The 26,487-nt window shown below is 50.3% G+C and overlaps 2 protein-coding genes across 8 annotated transcripts in view; one reads left to right on the top strand and one right to left on the bottom strand.

Annotated features, from left to right (window-relative positions):
• Positions 1–754: 754 nt before the first annotated feature.
• On the bottom strand, positions 755–3,735 carry LOC116535617 (cytochrome b-c1 complex subunit 9). The gene is made up of 2 exons (XM_032256812.1): positions 3,441–3,735; positions 755–1,025 (listed from the first exon to the last, which is right to left on the bottom strand). The coding sequence occupies exons 1-2, from the start codon at positions 3,588–3,590 to the stop codon at positions 984–986; spliced, it is 192 nt and encodes a 63-aa protein (XP_032112703.1). The 5' UTR covers positions 3,591–3,735; the 3' UTR covers positions 755–983.
• Positions 3,736–3,903: 168 nt separating this feature from the next.
• ZMAT5 (zinc finger matrin-type 5) overlaps positions 3,904–26,487 on the top strand; it is a 34,421-nt gene continuing 11,837 nt past the window's right edge. For 2 of the 7 annotated variants that reach the window (XM_032256811.1, XM_032256804.1), the window contains exons 1-3: positions 3,933–4,042; positions 8,640–8,735; positions 20,028–20,181. In XM_032256811.1, the coding sequence (XP_032112702.1) occupies positions 20,055–20,181 (127 nt within the window). In that variant the 5' untranslated portion in view covers positions 3,933–4,042; positions 8,640–8,735; positions 20,028–20,054. The other 5 variants (XM_032256805.1, XM_032256809.1, XM_032256808.1 and 2 more) reach the window with 5 other exon arrangements.

Below are 26,487 nucleotides of genomic sequence, written 5' to 3'. Positions count from 1 at the left end.
AGGTCCCTCCCACAACACATGGGAACTAAGGGAACTATAATTCAAAATGAGATTTGGGTGGGGACACAGCCAAATCATATTACCCTGGTTCACATGGCTAGAATCGGTGGAGTCAGGATTCAAACCAAGAACCCTTATGAACAGAACTCATAAGAGTGCAACTGTGGCAGGAGGCTGTGACCCAGAGCGGTATTATGGCAGCTTACCAAAAGATACTCAGTAAAAGCCAGAAAGACTGGACCAAGCTTGTCCAACCTGTGGTCCCCCCAGGCTGCATGCAGCCCAGGATGGCTTTGAATGAGGCCCAAATGCAAATCTGTAAACATGAGATTTATGCACAAACTGTTTTTTTGTTTTAGCTCATCAGCTATTAGTGTTATTTTATGTGTGACCCAAGACAATTCTTCCAATCTGGCTCAGGGAAGCCAAAAGATTGGATACCCCTGAACTAGATCCCAGGGTGGGGAGTGGCTAAGACCCCCAAGCCAGGGTCTTTCCTCCAGTGGAAGCCATAGTGCCTCTCCACGGCCAAGACAGTGAGTGATTTAAGAATGGAATTACTGGCTTAGAAGCCAAAGTTTGACTGTAGTATCTCCAACTCTGGATCCAGTTTTGAAAATCAGAATTCTTTGGTAATGGAAAACTCAAAATAGGAGAGCCTGCCCTTAGGGTATTTGTAGAGGGCTTTGAAGTGGTCTCAAATTACTGACAAGTGAAGATGAGGTACAGTTAACAAAGCAACCAGTGCAGAAGCAGGTCTGAAGGGCAATTCACATTTATTTCCTCATCATGCTGACTAAACATACTTCAAACACAGCAGAAGGTCAAGAGTCTGTTTTGAAGGTAAAGCGTTTCTTGCCAACGGTGAACGGTGGTCCACGAAGAGTAACTTAAGCATCATCTTCAAGCTGGGGCTCCAGCTCTGGGCAAACAGCTACTGGGTGGACCTGGTCCTTCTGGCCTGGATGGGGGCCTCCAAGGAACTACTTGTCCTCATACTTGTGCTTGATGTGTTTCCACAGCTTCTACATTTTAAAGACAAGAGCCACAAACTTTGACCTTTGCCTCTCACATTTTACAACTATTCCCACTACCGTGGTCTCTAAAACGAGCTTGGGAGAAACACATGCCATGCCCTGATTAAAAACATACGCTTGCAGTGGGCAAACTGAAAGCAATCCTAGGCTTGATGCACAATTTTCTTTTTCGAGACAGAGACTTGCTCTGTCACCCAGGCTGCAGTGCAGTGGTGCAATCTTGGCTCACTGCAACCTCCATTCACTGCAACCTCTACCTCCCTCCTGGGTTCAAGCGATTCTCCTGCCTCAGCTTCTTGAGCAGCTGGGAATACAGGTGTGTACTACCCAGTTACTTTTTGTATTTTTGGTAGAAATGGGGTTTTGCCATGTTGGGCAGGCTGGTCTCGAATTCCTGACATCAAGTGATCCACCCACTCTGGCCTCTCAAAGTGCTGGAACGACAGGCGAGAGCCACTCACCCAACCTTCATGCACAACTCTTGGCATTTATAAAAACGATGCTTTCAATCACCAGGTGAAGTAAGTGGAAAGGGATGATCTTTAGGAAATTCAGGTTGAGATTGAGGGAAGTGCCCCAAAGCACACAATCATTAATAAAAACAGTCTGGAAGACATCTCAGTTCAACTCCCAGGTATTATTGAAGAGGTTGTAAGTGCATAGTCCCAAAATATTTCACCATAAGCCATTTAAAACATTTCCTGGGACCTAAATTGGCTGAAATTCTCATTCCCAAAAGCACAAGAGGCTAAGCACAGTGGCTCACGACTGTAAACCCAGCATTTTAGGAGGCTAAGGCAGGAGGACTGCTTGAGCTCGGGAATTCTAGATCAGCCTGGGCAACAGGGTGAAATCCCATCTCTATAAATAATACAAAAATTAGCTGGGCGTGATGGTACATGCCTGTGGTCCCAGCTACTTGGGAAGCTGAGGTGGCAGGATCACTTGAACTCAGGAGGTCAAGGCTGCAGTGAGCTGTGATCATGCCACTGCACTCCAACCTGGGGGACAGAAAAAACATGTGTCCAAAAAAAAAAAAAAAAAAAGGCTGGATGCAGTGGCTCATGCCTGTAATCCTAGCACTTTGGGAGGCTGTGAGCGAATCACAAGGTCAGGAGGTCGAGACCAGCCTGGCCAACATGGTGAATGCTCGTCTCTACGAAAAAAATACAAAAATTAGCCAGGCATGGTGGCGCGCGCCTGTAATCCCAGCTACTCAGAAGGCTGAGGCAGGAGAATTGCTTGAATCTGGGATGTGGAGGTTGCAGTGAGCCGAGATCGCTCCACTGCACTCCAGCCTGGGCAACAAAGAAGACTCCATCTCAAAAAAAAAAGCACAGGGAAAGTGGGTGAGTTATAACAGCATACTTAGCTGTCTTTCCAGATCAATGGGAATGGTCAACAGAACCACTTCCAAGGGATGGGACAGTGGCAATGCCTTCACATGGGCAGGAAGTTGCACTGGTCACAGGTGGCATAGCACTAGTGGACAGTGCCTTCCCAGGCTGCAGAGTCAGACAGCCTCAAATTAAAAACACAAGTGAGTGCTGGAACAGGGCTATATATATAAGGCCTACTCCAATACAGTCATAATTTACCAATATAAAGCATACCCTGCACCTAGCACAGTGCCTAGTACATAAGAGTTAAAAATGTGTTGTGATTCCTGTCTCATGCTTCCACTTTCTCCTAAGGAATTTAAACAATGGTTATTTTTTAGTGGTACCACCTACCAGAAATGTGGCTCCCTGCCTGCATCTCATGTAATCCTCACAACAGTGCTCAGGTCACTATTTATATCTCCATCTCACCATTAAAACTGGACCTCAGAGAAGAAAATTGGCCAACTTAATTCCACAGTTAAGTGACAAGGACCAGTGTTCCTATCCAAAGCTTTCTGATTTCATAGCCCCCCACCTCATTAATACTAACGCCTACGTGGGAAGCCTTGGGGACCGGAAGCGCCATCTTGAAACTACAGCCACGGCGTCTAAGGTGTCTCATGTCCTTTTCACGACCGTTGCCTGCTCAAGTCTGCCCTAGAAACCCTGAGTCAGAGGTTCCGTTTCTGGCTCTGACTTGCCCCTGGCTTCCTGGTGGTGTGCACTTAATAAGTCCTTTGCTCTGAGTAGCCTTTAGTTTTCGCTTCTGAAAACTGACAAGTGGGTACGTGGGGTGGCACAAAGCAATACTTACAACCCCTGTAGTGAGATAGATTAACCTCGCTCAACGTTTTATAATTCACATCAAGCCAAGAGGACGGACGGCAGACTCGAGACAGAAGACGCCGACAGTTTACCCCTTACCCCCTGCCTGGTGAAGTTAGACTGAGTCCCGTCCCACCTCAACTCCCACTGTCAACCCTCAGGTGGGCCCAAGGTCAGGGATGGCCCAGGCCCTCACCCCCTCGTTGATGTGGTCGTAGATGGCGTTCGCGCCTTGATCGAAGGCGCGCTCGAAGAACAGGACGCCCACGACGATGGTGAGGGCGAACGTGGAAGTCCTGCGGAACAGCAGGGAGTAGATTTTCCCAGTCAACGTCCGGGACGCCATGTTTCTTCACAGTCTATCTAGCGCCACTGCGCCTGCGCCGGGGCCGACCTCGTTCTTCAAAGACCCTAGACCTGCAACACTTTATGGGATTTGTAGTTCCTCTGAATCTCAGTGTTGGTTGTTTTGAAACACAGAGGTACTGCTGTCCTGGGCATGAGTAAAAAAAAATATCATGAGATTCATATCAGAACAGCCCAAATAATCTGATAAAATTTATTACGCAATTTTTCTTCAGAATTCCTGGCTGTTTAAATAGGTTAAACTACAACTCCCAGAAGCCCTCGCGCGCGATCACCTTCCCCCCCGCCCTCCCCCTGGTCCCTTCTTAGATTTCCAAAGCTCTCTGGGAAAGGCGAACTGATAGCTAAGGCGGGACTACGAATCCCAGCAAGCAGTGCGCGACGCGCGGACGCAGCAGGAGGAGCCCGGAGCTATAGCCACCTGGGAGACAGGTACTTTCTTCGGCGGGACATGGCGGTAGGGCGAGTCCTAGTCTCTTTTCCCCGCACGGAAGACTTGAGCTCTTCCTTCTCTGTCCGTGCACCCCGCGGGGAGACGCACCATTTCTTGGGATGGGGAGTGTATAGAGGGCGAGGGGATCTGGGTTACCGAGACCCTGGCTCATCCCTTCGCCTTGACCCTCCACCAGCCCCAAGTCCAGGCCAAGAGTTGGGGCCTGTGGCAAAAGTCTTGTCCTGGAAGTTGAACCCTCCACCCTGGCTTAAGGGCAGGGACAGATATGCCCTGCTTCCTGTTCCTCTCACCCCTCGGTTTCGCACCCAGCAACCCTGGCCTGGAAGGCTGGAGACTTGGGACCTGCTTAGGATAGGAAAGAGCAAAGGGCTTGGAGTACCCGGGGCATTCAACACATGTTTTCCCAGCACCCGTTCTGGTCCCTGCTCTGGGGACCCTGCAGTGAACGTGTCCCCGCTCTCACAGAGCGCTCAATCTACTGAGTGGGCGGATGGGGAGGTACAGGACATGAAACAGATAGTGCTTTGGTTGACTAGAGAGGTAGTGGTGGTGACATTGCACCCTGGGTGGCTGCTCTGAGGGTGACACTTGACTAGAGACTTGAATAGTAGCAAGTTGAACAGGAAAACGTCGGTGCAGAGGCCTTGAGGCGGCTGCAGTCCTGGGATGTTTGAGGGAAAGAAGTAGAGTGGACTGTGAACAGGTGAACTCATGTCTGGTCAGCTCATATCTGGCCTTGTAACCCACATTAAGGAGCCTTGTTGTCTTTGTTTTTGTTGTTAGAGACAGGGTCTCACTGTGTTGCTTAGGCTGATCTCCAACTCCTGGGCTAATGCGATCTTCCTGTCTTGGCCTCCCATGGTGCTGGGACTACAGGTCTGAGCCACGGTGTCTGGTCAAGGAGTCTTGTTTTTTTTTTTTTTTTCTAATTGTACTATGAAGCCACTGAAGGGTTTTTGGCAGAAATGTGACAAGATTTAATTTGCACTTTAATGTCATCTTTCTCGCTGGTCTCTGGACTTCGAGGGGGAAGTTATTGTAGTAGATCAGTTGAGGGAAGATGGGTGGTTATTTTTAATTTTTTTTTCCTTTTGAGATGGAGTCTCGCTCTGTCGCCCAGGCTGGAATGCAGTGCCACGATCTTGGCTCACTGCAACCTCCACCTCCCAGGTTCAAGTGATTCTCCTGCTTCAGCCTCCCAAGTAGCTGGGATTACAGGTGCCCACCACCACACCCAGCTAATGTAGAGATGAGGTTTCACCATGTTGGCCAGGCTGGTCTCAAACTCCTAACCTCAGGTGATCCGGCCACCTCGGCCTCCCAAAGTGCTGGGATTACAGGCATGAGCCACCACACCCGGCCTAATGGGCGGTAATTTAGATTAGGGTGTGGAGCAGAGCAGTGATCAGATTTGGGATGTAATTTGGGGGGTAGGGCAGTCAGAGCAAGCTAGCAGACGCGTAGGGTGCACAGAAAAGAGGAATCGAGAAAAATATCTAAATTTTTTTTTTTTTGAGACGGAGTTTCACTCTTGTTACCCAGGCTGGAGTGCAATGGCATGATCTCGGCTCACTGCAACCTCCGTCTCCTGGGTTCAGGCAATTCTCCTGTCTCAACCTCCTGAGTAGCTGGGATTACAGGCACGCGCCACCATGCCCAGCTAATGTTTTGTATTTTTAGTAGAGACGGGGTTTCACCATGTTGACCAGGATGGTCTTGATCACTTGACCTCGTGATCCACCCGCCTCAGCCTCCCAAAGTGCTGGGATTACAGGCTTGAGCCACTGTGCCCGGCTAAATTTTTTTTTTTTTTAAGACAGAGTCTTGCTCTGTCGCCCAGGCTGGAGTGCGGTGGTGTGATCTCAGCTCACTGCAACCTCTGCCTCAGCCTCCCGAGTAACTGGAATTACAGGTGCCTGTCCCCACACCTGGCTAATTTTTTGTATTTTTAGTAGAGATGGAGTTTTACCATCTTGGCCAGTCTGATCTTGAAGTCCTGACCTGATGCTCCACCTGCCTCAGCCTCCTGAAGTGCTGGGATTATAGGCATTAGCCACCGTGCCTATTTCTATTATTACATTGTAATATATAATGAAATAATTATACAACTCACCATAATGTAGAATCAGTGGGAGCCCTGAGCTTGTTGTCCTGCAACTCGGCAGTCCCATCTGGGGGTGATGGGAGACAGTGACAGATCATCAGGCATTAGATTATCATAAGGAGTGCACAACCTAGATCCCTTGCATGCACAGTTCACAGTAGGGTTCACGCTCCTGTGAAAATCTAATGCTGCCGCTGATCTGACAAGAGACGAAGCTCAGGCAGTAATGCAAGTGATGGGGTTCAGCTGTAAATACAGAGGAAGCTTTGCTCACTCACCTGCCACTCACCTCCTGCTGTGCAGCCCCTAGCACCTAACAGGCCATCGACCTCTACCAGTCCATGGCCTAGAGGCTGGGGTCCCCTGCTTTAAACCACGTGTTTCAACTTAGAAATTATTATTCAATACATAAATAAGAAAAATGAGGCTGGATGTGGTGGCTCACGCCTGTAATCTCAGCACTTTGGGAGGTCAAGGTGGGTGAATCACGAGGTCAGGAGTTCAAGACCAGCCTGGCCAAGATAGTGAAACCCTGTCTCTACTACAAATACAAAAATTAGCCAGGCATGGTGGCACATGCCTTTAATCCCAGCTACTCGGGAGGCTGAAGCAGAGAATTGCTTAAACCCAGGAGGCGGAGGTTGCACTGAGCTGAGATCATGCCACTGCACTCCAGCCTGGGTGACAGAGTGAAACTCCGTCTCAAAAAAAAAAAAATTTAGAAAAAAGAAAGAAAGAAAAAGAAAAAAAATGACCTTAACTTTTCCTTTGATTAATATTTGAACTCAAGTTGAAGATTCTGAATTTCTGAAGACACTCAGCCCTATTTACAGCCTAATTTCCTTCCTGCCAACATTTTAAATCTATTTGTAAATTTAATATATTTGATTTTCTTTTTAAGTACTTTATAACATAACCAGCACAGTTTTCCCCAGAATACTTAAAGTTACTACAAAATCTAATCAGTTAAACTTATAATGAATTTACAGTCTTTGTAAATAATTCTTTTTATAGACTTAGTAAACTTTTCTTGTGCCAGTGGCTCTTAGTATAAGGAGCTAAAAAGAACACAAACAAATAAACAGTCTGTATTGCTGACATGAAATAGGAATATATGGGGGACCCCTTAGTAACCTTTACAGCACCCCAGTGATTATGATATACAGTTCATATTTTCAATCACTGCTAACCTCTCAGTCTAAAAGCACAACTCATATAAATTACTGACATATATTTTATCAAGTACTGTCTCTATATTTTAACTTCTGTATTTTAAATTGGAATCACAATGCTTATCTGTTAGATACTCAACATATCATATTTTTTTCAATATTACAGATAATTTTTGTGTTTTGTTTTGAAACAGTATCTCACTCTCTTACCCAGGCTTGAGTGCAATGGTGCCATCTTGGGACCATAGCTGGGTGCCATAGCTGGGACCACAGGCCAGAGCCCACACCACCACGTCTGGCTAATTTTTTTTTTGTTGAGACCTAGTCTTGATTTTGGTGATTGCAGTGGCATGATCTTGGCTCACTGCAACCTCCGCCTCCTGGGTTCAAGCAGTTCCCTGCCTCAGCCTCCCAAGTAGCTGGGATTATAAGCACCTGCCACCATGCCCGGCTAATTTTTGTATTTTTAATAGAGACAAGGTTTCATCATGTTGGCCAGGCTAGTCTTTTTTTTTTTTTTTAAAGATGGGGTTTCACCATGTTGGTCAGGCTGTTCTTGAACTCCTGACCTCAGGTGATCCGCCCGCCTTGGCCTCCAAAGTGCTTGGATTACAGGCGTGAGCCACCGCGCCCGGCTGGCCAGGCTAGTCTTGAACTCCTGACCTTGTGATCCACCCACCTCGGCCTCTCAAAATGCTAGGATCACAAGCGGGAGTCACCACACCTGGCCTATTGGGCTAATTTTTAAAAAATTATTTGTAGAGACAAGGTCTCCTTATGGTTTTGAACTCCTGGGCTCAAGTGATCCTCCTGCCTTCCAAAGGGCTAAGATAACAGTTGTGAGCCACCATCCCCACCCTACAGACACTTCTTTTTTTTGTTTTTTGAGATGGAGTCTCACTATGTTGCCTAGGCTGGAATGCAGTAGCTTGACCTTGGCTCACCACAACCTCAGCTTACTGCAACCTCTGCCTCCCGGGTTCAAGCAGTTCTCTTGCCTTAACCTCCCAAGTAGCTGGGATTACAGGCATGCACCACTACGCCGGGCTAATTTTTTGTATTTTTGTTAGAGACGGGGTCTTACCAGGTTGGCCAGCCTGGTCTTGAACTCTTGACTTCAGGTGATCTGCCTGCCTCAGCCTCCCAAAGTGTTGAAATTACAGTTGTGAGCCACTGCAACCAGCCAGATACTTTTTAATTCCAAGAATATACTGATTATTACTAAACTTAGGATAGGAACATTAATACAGTGAGTTTGATTTGCTCTTATGCTCCTATTTTCAATTCTAAACTTTCTAGGAGTGTGACAAGACACTTATCAAGTAAGAAAACAGCTTTATCCACTTAATGCATTGTGCTTAGCATCAAGTTGGACTACCACTTCAGTGACCTGAGGTTATTCATAATTGGACTGATTTCAAGCTGGGACATGAGTCCAGGGGGCTATGTCTACCCAGAGTAACTGTGCCCAGCAGAGGCTGCATTTGGAACTCAAGGGAAAGTTCATTCCTCCAGGCTTTTGCTTCTTAAGGGGTGTTAGACTTGCTAGTTAAAATGCAGATTTCTAGGTCTCCCTCCAGATCTGCTAAATCAGGATTTCTGGGAACTTGACCCAGGAAACTTTTTTTGTTTTTGAGATGGAGTCTTGCCCTGTCACCCAGGCTGGAGTGCAGTGGCACAATCTGGGCTCATCACTGCCACCTCCACCTTCGGGTTTCAAGCAATTCTCATGCCTCAGCCTCCCAAGTAGCTGGGATTACAGGTGCATGCTACCACACTGAGCTAATTTTTTTTTTTTTTTTTTTTTTTAGACGGAGGAATCTGTCTGTGACACTCAGGCTGGAGTGCAGTGGCTTAACCTTGGCTCGCTGCAACCTCCCCCTCTCAGGTTTAAGCAGTTCTCCTACCTCAGCCTCCTGAGTAGCTGGGATTATAGGTGACTACCACCATGCCCAGCTAATTTTTATATTTTTAGTAGAGACGGGGTTTCGCCATGTTGGTCAGGCTGGTCTTGAACTCCTGACCTCAGATGATCTGCTTGCCTCAGCCTCCCAAAGTGCTGGAATTACAGATGTGAGCCACTGTGCCCAGCCCAATTTTGTATTTTTAGTAGAGATGGGGTTTCACCATGTTGGCCAGGCTGGTCTTCAACTCCTGACCTCAGGTAATCTGCCCGCCTTGGCCTCCCAAAGTGCTAGGTGTGAGCCACCATGCCCAGCCCCCTTTTATTTTTTATTTCTTTGAGACAGGGTCTCACTCCGTCACCGAAGCTGGCATGATCAGAGCTCACTATAATCTCAAATTCCTGGGCTCCAGTGATCCTCCCATCTTAGCATCTTGAGTAGCAAGGACTACAAACACAGACACCCCAACTGCCTAATTAAAGAAATTTTTTTTGTAGAGACAGGGGTCTCACTGTGTTGCCCAGGCTGGTCTAGAACTCCTGACCTCAAGTGATCCACCCGCCTTGGCCTCCTGAAGTGCTGGGATTATAGGTCTGAGTCACCGCATTTAGCTAAGATTCATTTTTAATAAGGTTCCCACTTGGAAGCCATGGAAAATTTAGAGCAGGGATGATTTAAGAAGAGTTGATCTGATGCTGCTTATGATACAGCGAACTGAGGGGGCTGTCCAGATATGAGGAGTCCAGAGGTGAGGAGCTGAGATCTGACTTGGGCAGGAGTGGCAGTGGAGATAGAGGATCAGATGATATTTGGAAGCCCGGACTGGGGAGAGAAGAAGGGGGAGGCAGAGACAGTTCTGAGTCTAAGTATCTGGTTCAGGAGTGTCATTTAAACTATTTTTACCTTTCCTCTTTGGAAACTCTGGCCTCGTGGGACCTGTAACTATCTGATAGAAACTGTGTCTCCAGCCTGCAGTCCCTAGAGCCCAGATTCAGGCTCAGCCCACCTTCACTGGGCCTTGGGGTGTGCTAGGCCAAGTCTGGTTGGAATCAGCATTTGCCTTGTCAGTCTTCATCCAGGGGCTGAGGGCAATGTCTGTGCTGTCTCTTTCACCACTCACCACCCCTGGCTGGTTCATCTGAGTGAACCAGGTCTCTGGAACCCTCCACAGCAGCCTCCAGAGGGAGAAGGAATAGGATTTATCCCTGCCTTACAAATTTCCCACTTGTTCTTTTTCTCTTTTTTAGAGGCTAGTCAAGCAAAACAGTGGGAGATGAGAAGGAACAGAGAAACCTGTGTCTGTTGTCCAGGCTGGAGTGCAGTGTCGTGATCACGGCTCACTGCAGCCTTGAACTCCTGGGCTCAGGTAATCCTTCCACCTCAGCCTCCCAAGTAGCTGGGACTACAGGTGTGTGTTATCATACCTAACTAATTTTTTAATTAAAAATTTTTTTTCTTTTGTTTCTTTGAAACAGTCTCGCTCTGTCGCCCAGGGTAGAGTATAGTGGCGCAATCTTGGCTCACTGCAACCTCTGCCTCTCAGGTTCAAGTGATTTTCCTGCCTCAGCCTCCTGAGTAGCTGGGATTATAGGCATGCACCATCACATCCAGCTAATTTTTGTATTTTTAGTAGAGAAGGGGTTTCACCAAGTTAGCCTCGAACTCTTGACCTCAGGTGATCTACCTGCGTCGGCCTCCCAATGTGCTGGGATTAAAGGCATGAGCCACTGTGCCCAGCCAAATAAAAAAAAATTTTTTTTATAGGGATGAGGGTGGTCTCACTATGTTACCCAGGCTGCTCTTGAACTCGTGGGCTCAAGTGTTCTCCTCGCCTCATCCTCCCAAAGTGCTGGGATTATAAACTTGAGCCACCGCGCCCGGCCTGGACTCGCATTTCTCTGTAGAGTCTGAATCAGGACTTTCTTAGATCCTGCCCTGTCCCAGACCTGCCGAGTTAGAAATTGCAGTGGGTGGGCCCCTTGCTGCCTTAGACCTGTAGGAATAAGATGATGTGCCTCACCCCAGGGGAAGGCAGAAGGCAAACGTAGGAATGAGGTCAGGATGAAAAAGGTGTGTGGCTGCCACCCAACACTGGGGTGTCTCAAGGATGCCCCCAACCTATGGGGGCTCCGGTCAGGAAAGACATCTGGATTTCCTTGTCACTTTCTTTGGAGCAGGGTCCTGTACCAGCAGTCTGCAGGCCACCCCCACAGGGCGGTTCTGATGCTGTCAACTCCAGATGGCAGGCATATGTGACACTGGGACATTACCGAGCTCCTAGGGGGCATACAATAAGCCATCCTCTGGCTGTGGTTTGCTTTTTACCTGGGGTCTGGTGGTGCCATAATTAGAAAATATAACAGGTGAGCTTCAGGGTCACCTGTGGTGAGCACAAGTCGAGGATAATTACAGTGCGCATCCCTGCCCCTGGCCAAAGGCCGAGCTATTAGCTTATTTTTGCCTTGTGTCAAAGCCAGCTCTGTCTGTAACTGAGACACACACAAGGAAAGGAATGCAAAACATTGAGGAAGCACAAATGTTTGCCCAGTAACAGTCTCACAGCAGGACAGTGAGATGGGGAGAGAGTGGGCTCTGGGGTCAGCCAGACCCGAGTGTGCGTGCCAGCTCTGGTGTGCCTTGGTTGTGGGGCACTGGGCACGTGGCTTCACAGTGTCATGGTGAAGGCTCCACAAGTGGGCACCCTGGCCCACTGGCAGCTCAGGATAATGAGACATTATTGTTATTGGTTATTGATGTAAGTGTCGTTATGAAACTAACAGTAATTGTTATGATTATTGTTAGAGTCTTTCCTGGCCGTGGCTGTGAAGAAATTAGGACTGAGTATTCTCAGACCTGTTTTCTGGTCTGCAAAATAGACACTTGATATTGATATCTACTCAGAGGGTCTCCAGGAGAATTAAATAAGGGAATGAAGTGAAGTGCCAAGCAAGCAGAAATCAAATCTGAAGCTGTCACCCATCACCCCCGACCCCCAGCCTCTTTCCTCCCCTCTGCCACCCCACAGTATCTGGACTAGTTTTCTTTTTTTGTTTCTTTCTTTTTTATTTAAAGACAAAGTCTCGCTTTGTTGCCCAGGCTAGAGGACAGTGCTACCTGGGTTCGAGTGAGCAATTCTCTTGACTCAGCCTCCCAAGTAGCTGGGATTACACACGCATGCCACCATGCCCAGCTAATTTTGTATTTTTAGTAGAAACAGGGTTTCACCATGTTGGCCAGGCTGGTCTCAAACTCCTGACCTCAAGTGATCCACCACCTCGGCCTCCTAAAGTGCTGGGATTACAGGCGTGAGCCACCGCTCCCGGCTTCAACTAGTTTTCTTTGAGCCTGGAGGATGGCAGTCAGGTCTCATGAGACAAGGGGTGAGGTTTGAGGCAGTGGAATGGGATTAAATGGGGATCCCAGCAGCTGGGCAGGCTGGGGCCCTGGTGGAGACAGAAGTCCCATGGGGAGGGCTGGTGGCAGCCGTGAGAGACCTGGCTTCAGGGCTTTATGTCCCTCTCTTCAGTATCTGTCCCTGTCTTTGTACCTAGATTGAGCAGAGGGCTGCAGAGGTGCTGGCATTGAGCAGAGAGTAGGAGGCCTCGGCTTCTGTGGGCCGCTGGCTCATTCATGCCCAAGCAGCTGTGGGTGCAAGAGTATGCTGGACCCTATTCGGGTGCTGGGGGCCAGCAGCTGGACAAACAGAACTCTCTGCCCTTGTGGGGCCTGTATTCTGGTGGCAAAGGCAGGCACACAGGACAGTAATCAGCAGGTGAGAAGGCATGCTGTGGAAACAGAGCACGTTGGAAGGGGAGGTGGACATACCTGTGACATTGGCTTTGACTGCAATTTTGGTTTTGTTTGAGACAGAGTCTCGCTCTGTTGCCCAGGCTGGTGGAGTACAGTGGCGTGATCTCGGTTCACTGCAACCTCCGCCTCCCAGGTTCAAGTGATTCTCTTGTTTCAGCCTCCAGAGAAGCTGGGACTCCTGAGCTCAGGTGATCCACCTGCCTTGGCCTCCCAAAGTGCTGGGATTACAGGCGTGAACCACTGCGCCCAGACTTGACTGTGGTTTTAAAGCGGGGTTCAGAATGTGCTCACTTAGAGGGTGAGGGGGTGGGCAGCGTGGATGATAATAGTAACAACAGTAACAGCATCCATTGTTTGAGCAGGAACTATATGCTACACACCTTTTTTTTCTGTTTGAGACAGGGTCTCTGTCACCCAGGCTGGAGTGTAGTGGCGCAATCTCAGCTCACTGCAGCCTTGACCTCCTTGGGCTCAAGCAGCCTCCCAAGTAGCTGGTTCTACAGGTGTGCATCACCATGCCTACCTAATTTTCTTTTCTTTCTGTGGCAATGGGGTCTCTCCATGTTGTCCAGGCTGGTCTCAAACTCCTGGGCTCCAGTGATCCTCCCAACATGTTGGGATTACAGGCCTGAGCCATTGCACCTGGCTACTGGGCACCTTAATGTACTCCTGCCTCGGTAAATCTCAGCAGCTATGGGATCCATGTTTTATAGCTAAGGACAGATCCAGGGAGATGAAATAGCTTCCAGGGGTCAACCAGCTTATAAGCGGCAGAGGTGGAATTCAGATGTGACCCATGTGGCCCACGTGGCTCAGAGGTTGTCCCACTAGCCCTGCCCACTGCCTCTTGGCCACGAGGAGCCGGCACTCTCACCTGCTGATGTTCTGGGGATCCAGCAGATGCCTTTGCAGCTGTGGACCTGGTCCCTGGGAGTTGGTGGATGGCACCACCTGTGTTTCTGGCAGGGAGTGGGGCCGGATGGTTCTGTGTTCCGGACAGGACCTCGCTCATACTCTGCTGTGCGTGCTACCCTCAGACGATAGGGATGAATCACAGCAGAAGGGGCCAGCTTAGTCAGCACCCCATGCTGGTGTCTGGGCACTGTTCAGAGACACTCTGGCTGTCCCGTCCCTCCTCTGTCCCTGACCCCCGACTTGGCTGCCAAGTACGACGGTGCAGGTTTCACCTGGTGCAAGGACACCTGGCTGACGGGTGAGTTAGAGCTGAACTCCAGCCAGCATTCTGCTTGCCAAGTTGAGCGTCTGGCAGGGCGCTGCATGTGTCCAGGGGATTCTGCAAGCCGAACCTTATCCTAACGTGGGCAAAGTCATCAGAGCAGGAGGCATTTGGGTCAGGAGCTCTAGAATTTCATACCTGAGTGAGGTCACCTTGCTGAAGGCCAGCCTCTGCCCGGGAACAGGGCCTTAGGCTCATGCCTGTGGGGACAGGCCCATGAAGTAGGTGGGATGTGCACCTCATCACCCCAATCCCATCCGTGGGCAGTGGGGGGCTCTGCATAGCTGTATTTTTTTTTTTTTTTTTCTGAAAGGGAGTCTCATTCTGTCACCCAGGCTGGAGTGCAGCATCACAATCTTGGCTCACTGCAACCTCCGCCTCCTGAGTAGCTGGGATTACAGGTACATACCACCACGCCTGGCTAATTTTTGTATTTTAGTAGACAGGGGTTTCACTGTGTTAGGGTGGTCTCAAGCTCCTGACCTCAAGTGATCTATCCACCTTGGCCTCTGAAAGTGCAGGGATTACAGGTGTGAGGCACCACGCCCGGCCACGCATAGCTGTTACATAGAGCAGGGATCTGGGCCTGCTGTGGGGACTGAGGTTTCAGACCCACCTCTGCCTCTTGTGCTGAGTACTTTGGGTGGCTCACTTCCCCTCTCCTGACCTCACTTTTCTCATCTGTAATATGGACCAGCTGACCCCAGAGGTCACTGGGTACTGACGTCCTGTTCTTTGTCTGAGCCTCTGTTTTCTGGAGGACAATGGTGATGACAGCCAAGGTTTCTCGAAGGCATTCTGTGGACCAAGCTTTGTGCTAGGCGTGTACGTGGAGGATCTGATTCTAGTAGCAACCCCTCAGGTGAATGCTGTTATCATCCCAGTTTTCATAGCAGGAAAACAAGGCCAAAAATGAAATAATAGCCCAGGGTCACCAAGTGAGAAAGTTAGGAAGCAGTGGCGACTGGATGTAAGCCCTGACATCTGACTCTTAACCCTGTCCCCGGCAGCCTCCCTGTCCCAGGCACAGAAGTGCGGTGATCGCTGGTCCTGGGTGCTCAGTGCTGTCCCCAGGCTGGGTATCCCCCTCAGGGCAAGAGGGTCAGGGAGGGGTCCGCCCAGGTGGTACCCAGTGGGCATGCTTTCCCATCCCAAAGGAACTGTGCTGCCTGCCGCTGTCCCTGGCCTGACACTGCGCATGTGTCTGACAGGTAGATAGAAAGCATTGCTGGCCGGGTATGGCTGCTCATGACTATAATCCCAGCACTGCGAGAGGCAGAGATGGGAGGATCACTTTAGCTCAGGAGTTTGAGACCAACCTGGGCCACATGGCGAGGCCATTATTTAAATTTAAAAAAAAAAGCATTGCTGTGGGCATCTTCTCATCTTATCACTGGATATTAGAACCAGAGACCCTTTAGAGATCACCTGGTCCTGCTGCTTCCCACATGGGGAAACTGAGGCCCAGAGAGAGCAAGTGGCTGAGTAACAGACTGAGCCACATGGCAGAGCTGGGACTAGAATGTGGGGTCCTGTTGACCCATCCAGGATGGCCAAGCACTTCCCATGTGCTAGATGATGGGGGGGCAGAGGAGGGCATGGGTAAGCAGCCATGGCCCTGAGCTGACGCTGACAAGTGAATGGAACCATTAGCTGGTTTGCCCCCCATGGAGTGGGGGTGGTGAGAGAGATGGGGGAAAACGCAAACCCTCTCACATATACACATACATACGGCCCACCAAAGGAGCTTACCGTTTGGGTCAGAGTGTGGCTGGGCAGGCAGGCCGAGGAGCATGCGGTTTGATTTCCTGTTGGGTGGCATTTGGGAAGCTAGCATTGCAGTATGAACTCAGGCTTTCCTGGCAGACCTGAGCCCCAGGTATCCTGAGGCCTGCTCTGCCCTTCCTACGTGTGTGACCTGGGGCCCTTCATGGCACCCCTCTGAGTTTTAGTTTCCTCATTCATGAGTGAGATGATAATCCATACCTCTCGGGGCTTGAAGGGGCTAGCAGGGTCCTAGGGTGTAGTGATTAATAAAGGAAAATTGTCATTAGTATGATTTCTTTTTTTTTTTTTTTTTTTTTTTTGGGGGGGGTTTCGCTCTTGTTACCCAGGCTGGAGTGCAATGGCGCAATCTCGGCTCACCGCAACCTCCGCCTCCTGGGTTCAGGCAATTCTCCTGCCTCAGCCTCCTGAGTAGCTGGGATTACAGGCACGTGCCACCATGCCCAGAGACGGGGTTTCACCATGTTGACCAGGATGGTCTCGATCTCTTGACCTCGTGAGCCACCCGCCTCAGCCTCCCAAAGTGCTGGGATTACAGGCTTGAGCCACCGCGTCCGGCCCAGTATGATTTCTTAAGAGGAGACTTTTTTTTTTTTTTTGGATTGGGGTCTCACTGTATTGTCCAGGCTGGAGTACATTGGCTCGATCTCAGCTTACTGCAGCCTCTGCCTCCTGGGCTCAAGCCATGCTGACACCTCAGCTTCCTGAGTAGCTGGAACTAGAGGCATGCGCCACCGATGCTCAGCTAATTTTTGCATTTTTTGTGGAGATGAGGTTTCACTCTGTCACCCAGGCTGGTATTGAACTGCTGGACTCAAGAAATCTACCCTCCTGAGCCTCCCAAAATGCTGGGATTAAGGAGGAGACTTTCATTATATGATTAGGAGTGGGGACCCTAGAGGCCTACTGCCTGGATTCCAAGCCCAGCTGGGCTCCTTCCTACAATGTGACCTTGACTAAGTCACTTCATCTCTGGAACCTCAGTGCCCCCATCTAAAAAGGCATAACAGCCCCTCCCCCACAGGTTGTCATGGGGATTAAATGAGATGATGCATATAGAGCTTTCAGCTTAGTGCCAGCACATAGTAGGTAGTCAGTAAACCACTAGCCCTAATAAGAGGTAACATTTATTGAGCCCTTGCATAATGCCAGACATTCTCAGCATCGTTTTCACCATTTGCATCAGAAACTTCTGTGTACCACTCCCTGAGCAACCCACCATCGCCTCATATTCCCACAGTGAAAGTAGAGGCCTAGAGACGGGAAGTGACTTGCCCAAGGTCACAGGCAGCTTCTCAATGCCTGTGTGGTTTTGTCCAACTAAGTAGGCTGCAGAGCCACTGTTCTGTTTCAGCCTCCCAGAGAAGCACCCTCTGCCTCCCCTCCCTTCCCCATCACTCTCCAGCACCGGCAGCTGCTCAGAGCTTCAAGCTTTGTGAATGGCTTGGTTTAGCACTCGGCCGTTAAACGTTCATCTCTTACAATTTCAATCCAATTCCTATAAGTTTATTGGCAAGACGGGGTGTATTAGAGCTGCCAAATTTAATATATCAAGTGTGCGTGTCTGGGACATGGTCTCTCTGCAGTAATGGGAGAAGAGAGGTTTTATATGTTTTCATTTTGAATGACTGTCTGTTCCTGATCCCATTACGGCCCCTGACTTAATGGCTGCTGTCCCTGTCTGCTGCAAGAGCGGCTTTCTCCATCAACCTGCTTGGCTGCTGGGACTGTCCCTGTGTCTCTCCTCAGTCTCCTCCTCCTGAGCTGCGTTCCCTCATCGGTCCACTGTGGTGATCAGGTCCTGGGAGTCTGGGGCTTTGGCTGCTAGCTCAGATAGCTACCTTGTGACCTTGGGGAAATTCATTTCTCTTCCTTAGAAACCTGTTCTGTGAAGTGAGGAGTCTGACCACAGGGTCTGGGCTCAGCCTTGGCAGATTCACCATAGTGGCCCAAGTGGACCCATTCCACCTCCTGTCTTGTACCAAACTCACAGACCCAAGAGCTGGCTGTGAGAGTCTGAATTGCCACGCACCTTGGGCCGCAGATCTGGATCAGGAGTGGTGGCTGTGGTCACCACGGCTGAGAGGTCTTAAGACCCCCAAAATGTTTTCATTTCCCTCTGCGACTGGATGGGGACCTGCCACCTGATAATTTGGTGATCTCCTTGGGAAGCTGTCAGCATTCACTGCCTGAGCCCTCTGGTTTCTCTAAACCTTGAACTGGCTGTGGAAGAGAGGACACCTGGCAGCCTGACGTTAGGGGACTGGGTTTGCTTTCTGCTTATCAGCTGTGTGATCTGGGGCAAATCACACCCCCTCTCTGAACCTCATTGTCCCAAAGGGAAAATGGGAATTGATCCATTTAACAAGTACTTCAATGCCTACTGTGTACTATTTTAGGTGCTGGGGCTCCAGCAATAAACAAAACACAAACCCGCCCTCATGGCTTTATATTCTTATTGGGGGAGAAAGACAGTAAACATAACAAGTAACTTATTGCTTGAAGGGTGTATTAATTAGTCCACTCTCACATTGCTACAAGGAAATACCGGAGACTGGGTTATTTACAAAGGAAGTGGGTTTAAGTGACACAATTCTGCATGGCTGGGAAGACCTCAGGAAACTTAGAATCATGGCAGAAGGGAAAGGGGAGGCAGGCACCTTCTTTACAAGGCGGCAGGAGAGAAAAGTGCTGAGCAAAGCAGGAAGAGCCCCATATAAAACCATCAGATCTTGTGAGAACTCTTCACTATTATGAGAGCAGCATGGGGGAAACAACCCCCATGTCAGTTACCTCCACCTGTTCTCTCCCTTGACACGTGGGGATTATGGGGATTACAATTCAAGATGAGATTTGGGTGGGGATACAAAACCTAACCATATCAAAGGGTGATATATGCTATGAGGGAAAATAAGGCAGGGAGTGGAGGAAACTAAGTGGAGCGTTCTGCAGTCTTAAATAAAGCAGCATTGGAGCAAAGATGGAAGGGGTCAAGAGGAGAAGTGAGGCAGGTGTTTGCGGGAGGGCACACCCCCCGCCCCTGGGAGCCTCGGGTGCAAAGGCCAGGAGGTGGCCGTGTGCCTGGCATGTATGGTGCAGATGTGGAGGTCAGAGGTCAGAGGTACGGTAGGGGATGGGTGCGGTGGCTCATACCTGTAATCCCAGCATTTTGGGACGCCAAGGTGGGAGGACACTTGAGCCCAGGAGACCAGCCTCTGTAACATAGCGAGACCCCATCTCTAAAAAAAAAAAAAAAAAATGTTTTTTTAAGTTAGGCATGGTGGCATGCACCTGTAGTCCCAGCTACTCAAGAGGCTGAGGCAGGAGGATCACTTGAGCCCAGGAGGTTAAAGCTACAGTAAGCTGTGGTCACACCATTGCACTCCACCCTGGGTGACAGAGCAAGACCCTGTCTCAAAAAAAGAAAACCCTATGTGGTAGGGGACAAGGGAGGCCGGCCAAAGAGTGTAAGATGACAGTTCTTCAGCCTACTTACATGTTAGAATTACTGGATAGGCTTTAAAAAGTACCAAACAGCAGCCAGGTACAGTGGCTTATGCCTATCATCCCAGTACTTTGAGAGGCGGAGACAGGAAGATTGCTTGAACCCAGGAGGTTGAGGCTGCAGTGAGCTGTATTTGCACCACTGTACTCCAGCCTGGGTGACAGAGCAAGACCCTCTCAAACAAAACCCAAAAACCAAAAAACAGTACCCAGGCGTCATCCACTGAGATTCTGCTTTAACAGGTCTGAATTGCAGGCTGAGCATCAATCAGAATTGTTAACAGATCCCTCTGGAATGAGGCCTCTCATGAGCTTGACATTCCTAATGAGCGGGGGTGCATGTGAGTCAAGGCTTGGCTCAGGCCTGGCCCTCAGGAAGGATTCAGTGGGCTGGTGAGGGTTGTATTTTCTCCAGTGGTCTGATCTGAGCTCTTTGTGCCTTCCCAGGCAGCAAAGCACCTGCTCTGAGTGGCCATGGGGAAGCGATATTTCTGTGACTACTGTGACCGCTCCTTCCAGGACAACCTCCACAACCGAAAGAAGCACCTGAACGGGCTGCAGCACCTCAAGGCCAAGAAGGTCTGGTACGACATGTTCCGAGGTGGGTGCCGCTGGCTGGGAGCTGCGCTCCTGGAGCCCTGCTCTCTGATCTTTCCTATCATCAAAGACCCCCATCAGTCAGTGACAGTCTGGGTCTGGGCTCTTTGAGAATCAAAATAGAGAGAGGCCTGGGCCACTGGGCCCTCAGAGGAGCAGGCTGGTAGGTGAGCTCTTTCTCCAGCAACCCTGACTGAGGGCTCTGTGCTCCAGGTAACTGCCAGGCTCTGGGGATGCTGTAGACAGGAAGAAGAAGGCCCTAGAAAGAGGTTATATTGGCTGGGCATGGTGGCTCACACCTATAATCTCAGCACTTTGGGAGGCCGAGGCAGGTGGATCACCTGAGGTCAGGAGTTTGAGACCAGTCTGACCAACATGGCGAAACCCTGCCTTTACTAAAAATACAAAAATTAGTCAGGCATGCTGGTGGGTGCCTGTAGTCCCAACTACTCAGGAGGTTGAAGCAGGAGAATCATTTGAACCTAGGAGGTGGAGGTTGCGGTAAGCCGAGATCACACTATTGCACTCCAGCCTGGGCAACAGAGCGAGACTCCATCTCAAAAAAAAAAAAAAAAAAAGGTGATGTTTGAGCTAACAGCTGAAATAGGGGAAAGCCAGCCACGTGGTTCTGGGTGGAGGGTGTGCAGAGAAGCAGGCAGCCCTGAGTCCAGCACCAGGGCTTTCTGAGCAGGAGGGAGAGCATGTGGCTGGGCGGAGCAGGCCAGGGGAGAATGGTGGGGCTCGAACTCACGCTGGGGCAGGGATCTTCCAGGCCTGTGGAGGCCATTGTAAGTGGAGGGGCAGAAGAGGGAGTCCCTGTTCCAAGGGCAGAGAGCAGCCTTTGAAGGGCTTTAGCTGCTGTGGCCAGACCTACATTGACAGTGCAGACTGCTTCATGGGGAGCAGCTGGGTGCAGTCAGTGGCAGTTGAATGAATGGCTGCAGGCACGGGTGAATAATCAAGTTGCAGGAGGAGGGCAGGCTCTTCTGGGAAAGGCCTCTCAGAGCAGAAACAATTGGGGTGAATGAGCTAAGGTCGGAAGTGCCTAGCATGGGACCTGTTTGCTGGAAGGTGCCCATAGAGGAGAGTTATGCTGTTTCCTGGCTGTCACTGTCTAGGACACACTGAGGAACAGTCAGGAAGGTTCCAGAGCATGACTAGGCAGAAGCCAGGTTAAGAGGTATGGGCACTTGGCAGTGGGTTGAGGGTGGACCAGGAGCTCCTGGAATGAGCCAGAGTGGGGCCGATGCCCTGTAGGTCGGTGTGCAGGATTCTGGGACAGGACTTCTGAAGAGGAACCAAATCCAGCAGCCAAGAAGGAAGGAGAAATGGAGAGAGTTCCCTGGTTGGGGCTATGCATGGTGGCTTTCGCCTATAATCCCAGCACTTTGGGACACTGAGGTGGGAGGATTGTTTGAGCCCAGGAGTTTAAGAGCAGCCTGGGCGGCCAGGCACGGTGGCTCACGCCTGTAATCCCAGCCCTTTGGGAGGCCGAGGCAGGTGGATCACGAGGTCAAGAGATCGAGACCATCCTGGTCAACACGGTGAAACCCCGTCTCTACTAAAAATATAAAAAATTAGCTGGGCATGGTGGCGCGTGCCTGTAATCCCAGCTACTCAGGAGGCTGAGGCAGGGGAATTGCCTGAACCCAGGAGGTGGAGGTTGTGGTGAGCTGAGATTGCGCCATTGCACTCCAGCCTGGGTAACAAGAGCGAAACTCCGTCTCAAAAAAAAAAAAAAAAAAGAGCAGCCTGGGCAACATAGTGAGACCCTGTCTCAAAAAAAAAAAAAAGAGAGAGAGAGCTCCCTGATCCGAAACTGAGAATTCACAAACAGGGAATGAGCATGGATCGAGTGCCTGCTACTTGCCAGGTGCTTTTCATAGTTCATCATTTGCTTTTCTCAGTAACTCTCTAAGGCAGTGATTCTCAGCCCTGGCTGCAGGTTAGGATCACCTGGAGACCTTTAAGTAAAAACCACTGATCCCCAGACCCCGTCCCCTCCCCAGAGGCAGATTTGGCTGGGATAGGGACTAAGCATGGTGTTTCTTTTCCTTTTTTTTTTTTTTTTTTTTTTTTTTTTTTTTGGGACAGAGTTTCGCTCTTGTTACCCAGGCTGGAGTGCAATGGCGCGATCTCGGCTCACTGCAACCTCCGCTTCCTGGGTTCGGGCAATTCTCCTGCCTCAGCCTCCTGAGTAGCTGGGATTACAGGCATGCGCCACCATGCCCAGCTAATTTTTTTGTATTTTTAGTAGAGACGGGGTTTCACCATGTTGACTAGGATGGTCTCGATCTCTTGACCTCGTGATCTACCCGCCTTGGCCTCCCAAAGTGCTGGGATTACAGGCTTGAGCCACTGCGCCCGGCTGGTGTTTCTTTTCTTTTCTTATTTTTTTGATGGAGCCTTTCTCTGTCGCCCAGTCTGTAGGGCAGTGGCACGATTTCGGCTCACTGCAATCTCTGCTTCCCTGGTTCAAGCGATTCTCCTGTCTCAGCCTTCCAAGTAGCTGGGACTGCAGGCACCCACCACCACACCTGGCTAATTTTTAGTAGAGACGGGTTTTCCCTATGTTAGCCAGGAGGGTAGGCATGGTGTTTCTAAAGCCTTCCCAGACTCTCCGCATTTCACATAAGAGAACTGAGGGTCAGAGGTCCAGTGAGGGGGTGGCCAGGCTGCTCAGCAGGCTAGGTGTGGCTGTGGTTGGAAGGCCACAGGAAAATTCATGGGCAATGGGGTCTCCTAGGTCCCTAGGAGGCCTCTAACCCTGGTGTTAGGCTAAGGCTCCCTGTTGTGCAAATCCAGTGTGGGCTGTGATCTGGAGGGAGCTAGGCCAAGATCACCTTCATGTTTGCTCCTAGTCCCAGATTCTCAGCTGTGAACAGCTGGATCCTGGGGTCCAGGGCTGATTGGCAGAGGTCCTTGTGTCACTTATAGAAAAGATGAAACAGCAGGTGACAGGAGGCCCCCAGGGCTCTTGTATTCTCAGCATCCTCTCATCCCCAACGCATTCAGTCCTTCGAACAGCTCTGTAAGAGGCTGGGCAGGCCAGGCATCCCCACTTACAGGTGATTACTTCAAAATCCAGAGCAGGCAGGATGTGGTGACTCACACCTGTAATCCCAGCACTTTGGGAGGCTGAGGTGGGAGGATTGCTTGAGTCCAGGAGTTCAAGACCAGGCTGGGGAACATGGTGAAACCCCACCTCTACCAAAAAAAAAAAAAAAAATGGCCAGACACGGTGGCTCACGCCTGTAATCCTAGCACTTTGGGAGGCTGAGGTGGGTGAATCACTGGAGATCAGGAGTTCAAGACCAGCCTGGCCAACCTGGTGAAACCCTGTCTCTACTAAAAATAGAAAACTTAGCTGAGCATGGTGGCAGGCGCCTGTAATCCCAGCTACTTGGAAGGCTAAGGCAGGATAATTGCTTGAACCCAGGAGTTGGAGGTTGCAGTGAGCCAAGATCGCACCACTGTATTCCAGCCTGGGCAACAGAGCAAGACTCTGTCTCAAAAAATAAAAAATAAAAAAATTAGCTGGGCGTAGTGGCCCATGCCTGTGGTCTCAACTACTCAGGGGGCTGAGGTAGGAGATTGCTTGAGGCCAAGAGGTGGAGACTGCAGTGAGCTGAGATTGCACCACTGCACTCTAGCCTCAGCAACAGAGTGGGACCCTGTCTCAAAAAAATAAATGAAATAAAATCCAGAGCAGTGGGTTCCCTTGCCTTGGGTCCCCAGCTACTGGGGGCCGAGCTGGTATATGACCTCTTTCCACTTCCTCAGGAGGCTGCCTGAGGGCTTCTGTTCACCCTAAGCAACCGCAGGGACTTTGGGGATATACCCTGTGACTGAATTCGACTTCAGCTCTGCTCCCAGCTTCGCAGCCTAGAGCACATCCCTTAGCCCTCAGAGGAGCTGATGATCCATCTGCCATGGTCAAGTGCAGGGCGCCAGTCTCCAGGTGTCAGTCACTAACACTGTGGCCTTCATTTTGTCATGTTTAAAACAGCTACAGCAGCAGTCCCCACCTCCCAGGGCCATGACAGGGGCTCAGTAACCTCATGATGACTGCATGGCATGTAATGGTTTACTAAGTAGGCACGGTGCCTGCGGGTCCTCAAAAGGATTGCCTCCGGCCCTCATCTCATGGGCTCATTCATTCAGTGTGTCCTCGGCTCCCAGGCAGCCTCTAAAGATTCAAAGGTAGATAAAATAGGGGCCCTCTCCTTAGCGAGCTTATGCCCAATTACGATGGTGTGTTCTGGGCAAAGCCTCTGTCTTGCCCAGGCCTCCATTTCCTGTCAGCCTTTCCCAGCTGCAGCCACACTGACCACTGTATATTCTGGGCATATGCTATCCCCTCTGCAGGCGTGCCCTTCCTGCTGTCCTCCCTGCCCCAGGCCAGGCCCCCCGCCCCTAACTCAGAACTCAAGTCAGGCAGTAAATCCTCAGGGACGTCCTTCCCGACCCTAGGACAGGTCAGATCATTTGGCTACAAGCTGGATGTTTACCCTGCTTATATTCATGGGGATTAATGTGACTGTTAGACCAGAAGGAAGGACCAGCTCCGACTTGTTCTCCACTTAAATCCTCAGCCTGGCATGGTGCCTGGCACACAGGACATGCTCAGTGAATGTTTGGCAGGTGAATGTCTAAGTGAATGAGCAAAGAAACGTGGGGCACTAGGGGCAGCTGTTAATTCTGGGAGATGAAACAGGAAGGACCAATAGGGTCAAATCATGCAGGGCCTTGGATACCCATTGTAAGAGCACGGACTTCCACGTGCGGGGCCTGAGTGCACTTCAGAGTCACTGAGGAGCTTTAAACAATTCGGATGCCCTCCCTTCCGTTGAATTAAAGCAGAGCCTGAGAGGGCTGGGGCTGGGTGTCCATGTACTTTAAAAACCGCATGGTGATTCTGCTGTGTCGCTGGGGTCAGGAACCACTGAACAGACGCAGGCAGCCTGAAACTCTTCTCCCACACCAAGCCATCCGGCAGAGCCCCTTGCCTAGGACTCAGGCTCAGCCCTGCTGCCAGCCTTGGCTGTCCCCACCTCAGGGGAGTCCAGGGCAATGTCCACATGCCCTCCCCTAGCCCACCTCCTCAGGGAAGGGCAGGCAGTGGTGTCTGTAGCACCAGCTGGGTGCACTGAGTCTGACAAACCCAGTGCTGACAGATGAACCCCTCCCCACTCCGCGGGTCCCCCCTGGCGTGAGTTCTCTGATAACCAACTCCTTATCCCACCAGACCACACACTTCCCAGCCACCAGCTGCCCTTGGCAAATCACTTCCCTATTTGAACCTTCATTTTCTCCTCTGCAAAATGGGGATGTTTGTGCTGTTCAGAGGGTTTGTGAGGAAAAAATGAAGAACTGCCGCCATTTGCTGTGTACCCACCCCAGTCTTGGCCACATACCTGGAGAACATGGTGCTAAGGCCACTGCTGGTCCCAGAGGCAGACCTTGTCACTTTCCTAGTGATTCTAATGTGCCACCAGGGTTGGGAACCATGGGCTGCCTCTGCAAAGCCCTCTGCACCCTCTGCATTCATTTTCTTATTACGTTTCCTTTTTTTTTTTTTTTTTTAATGAAGATGGGGTTTCACCATGTTGGTCAGGCTGGTTTTGAACTCCTGACCTCAGGTGATCTGCCCGCCTTGGCCTCCAAAGTGCTTGGATTATAGGCGTGAGCCACCACACCCGGCCTCTTTTTTTTTTTTTGAGACAAGAGTGCTGCTCTGTCACCCAGGCTGGAGTACAGTGGTGCGGTCTCAGCTCACCACAACCTCTGCCTCCTGGGTTCAAGCAATTCTCCTGCCTTAGCCTCCTGAGTAGCTGGGACTACAGGCGCGTACCACCATGCCCAGCTAATTTCTTGGATTTTTAGTAGAGACAGGGTTTCACCATGTTAGCCAGGATGGTCTCGATCTCCTGACCTTGTGATCCGCCCACCTTAGCCTCCCAAAGTGTTGGGATTACAGGTGTGAGTCACCATGCCCGGCCCTATCTTATTACATTTTCACAGCAGCCCTGCCAGGTGGGAATTATCCTCCCATTTGGCATATGGGGAAACTGAGACTTGGAGATTAAGCGGCTTTCACGTGGTCATGTGTTGCTAGGATCTGATCTCAGGTTTCGTGGACTCTGAAGCCTGTGGTCTTTCCTTGGCCTCTAGAAAAGATGGTGGATGAATGTCCAGCTCAGGCCTGGCCTCTCCCTCCCCTGGGGTAGACATAAGGCCCTCTAATCAGGGCACTGTCCTCAGGTATTTTACTCTCTTACAGATTTTGACTGATTGATAGCTTGCCTAC

Source organism: Sapajus apella, unplaced genomic scaffold (assembly GCF_009761245.1).
Source record: "Sapajus apella isolate SASKATOON/1434 unplaced genomic scaffold, GSC_monkey_1.0 scaffold95, whole genome shotgun sequence".
Lineage (NCBI taxonomy): Eukaryota > Metazoa > Chordata > Mammalia > Primates > Cebidae > Sapajus > Sapajus apella.
This window is presented reverse-complemented; position numbering and strand designations above follow the sequence as displayed.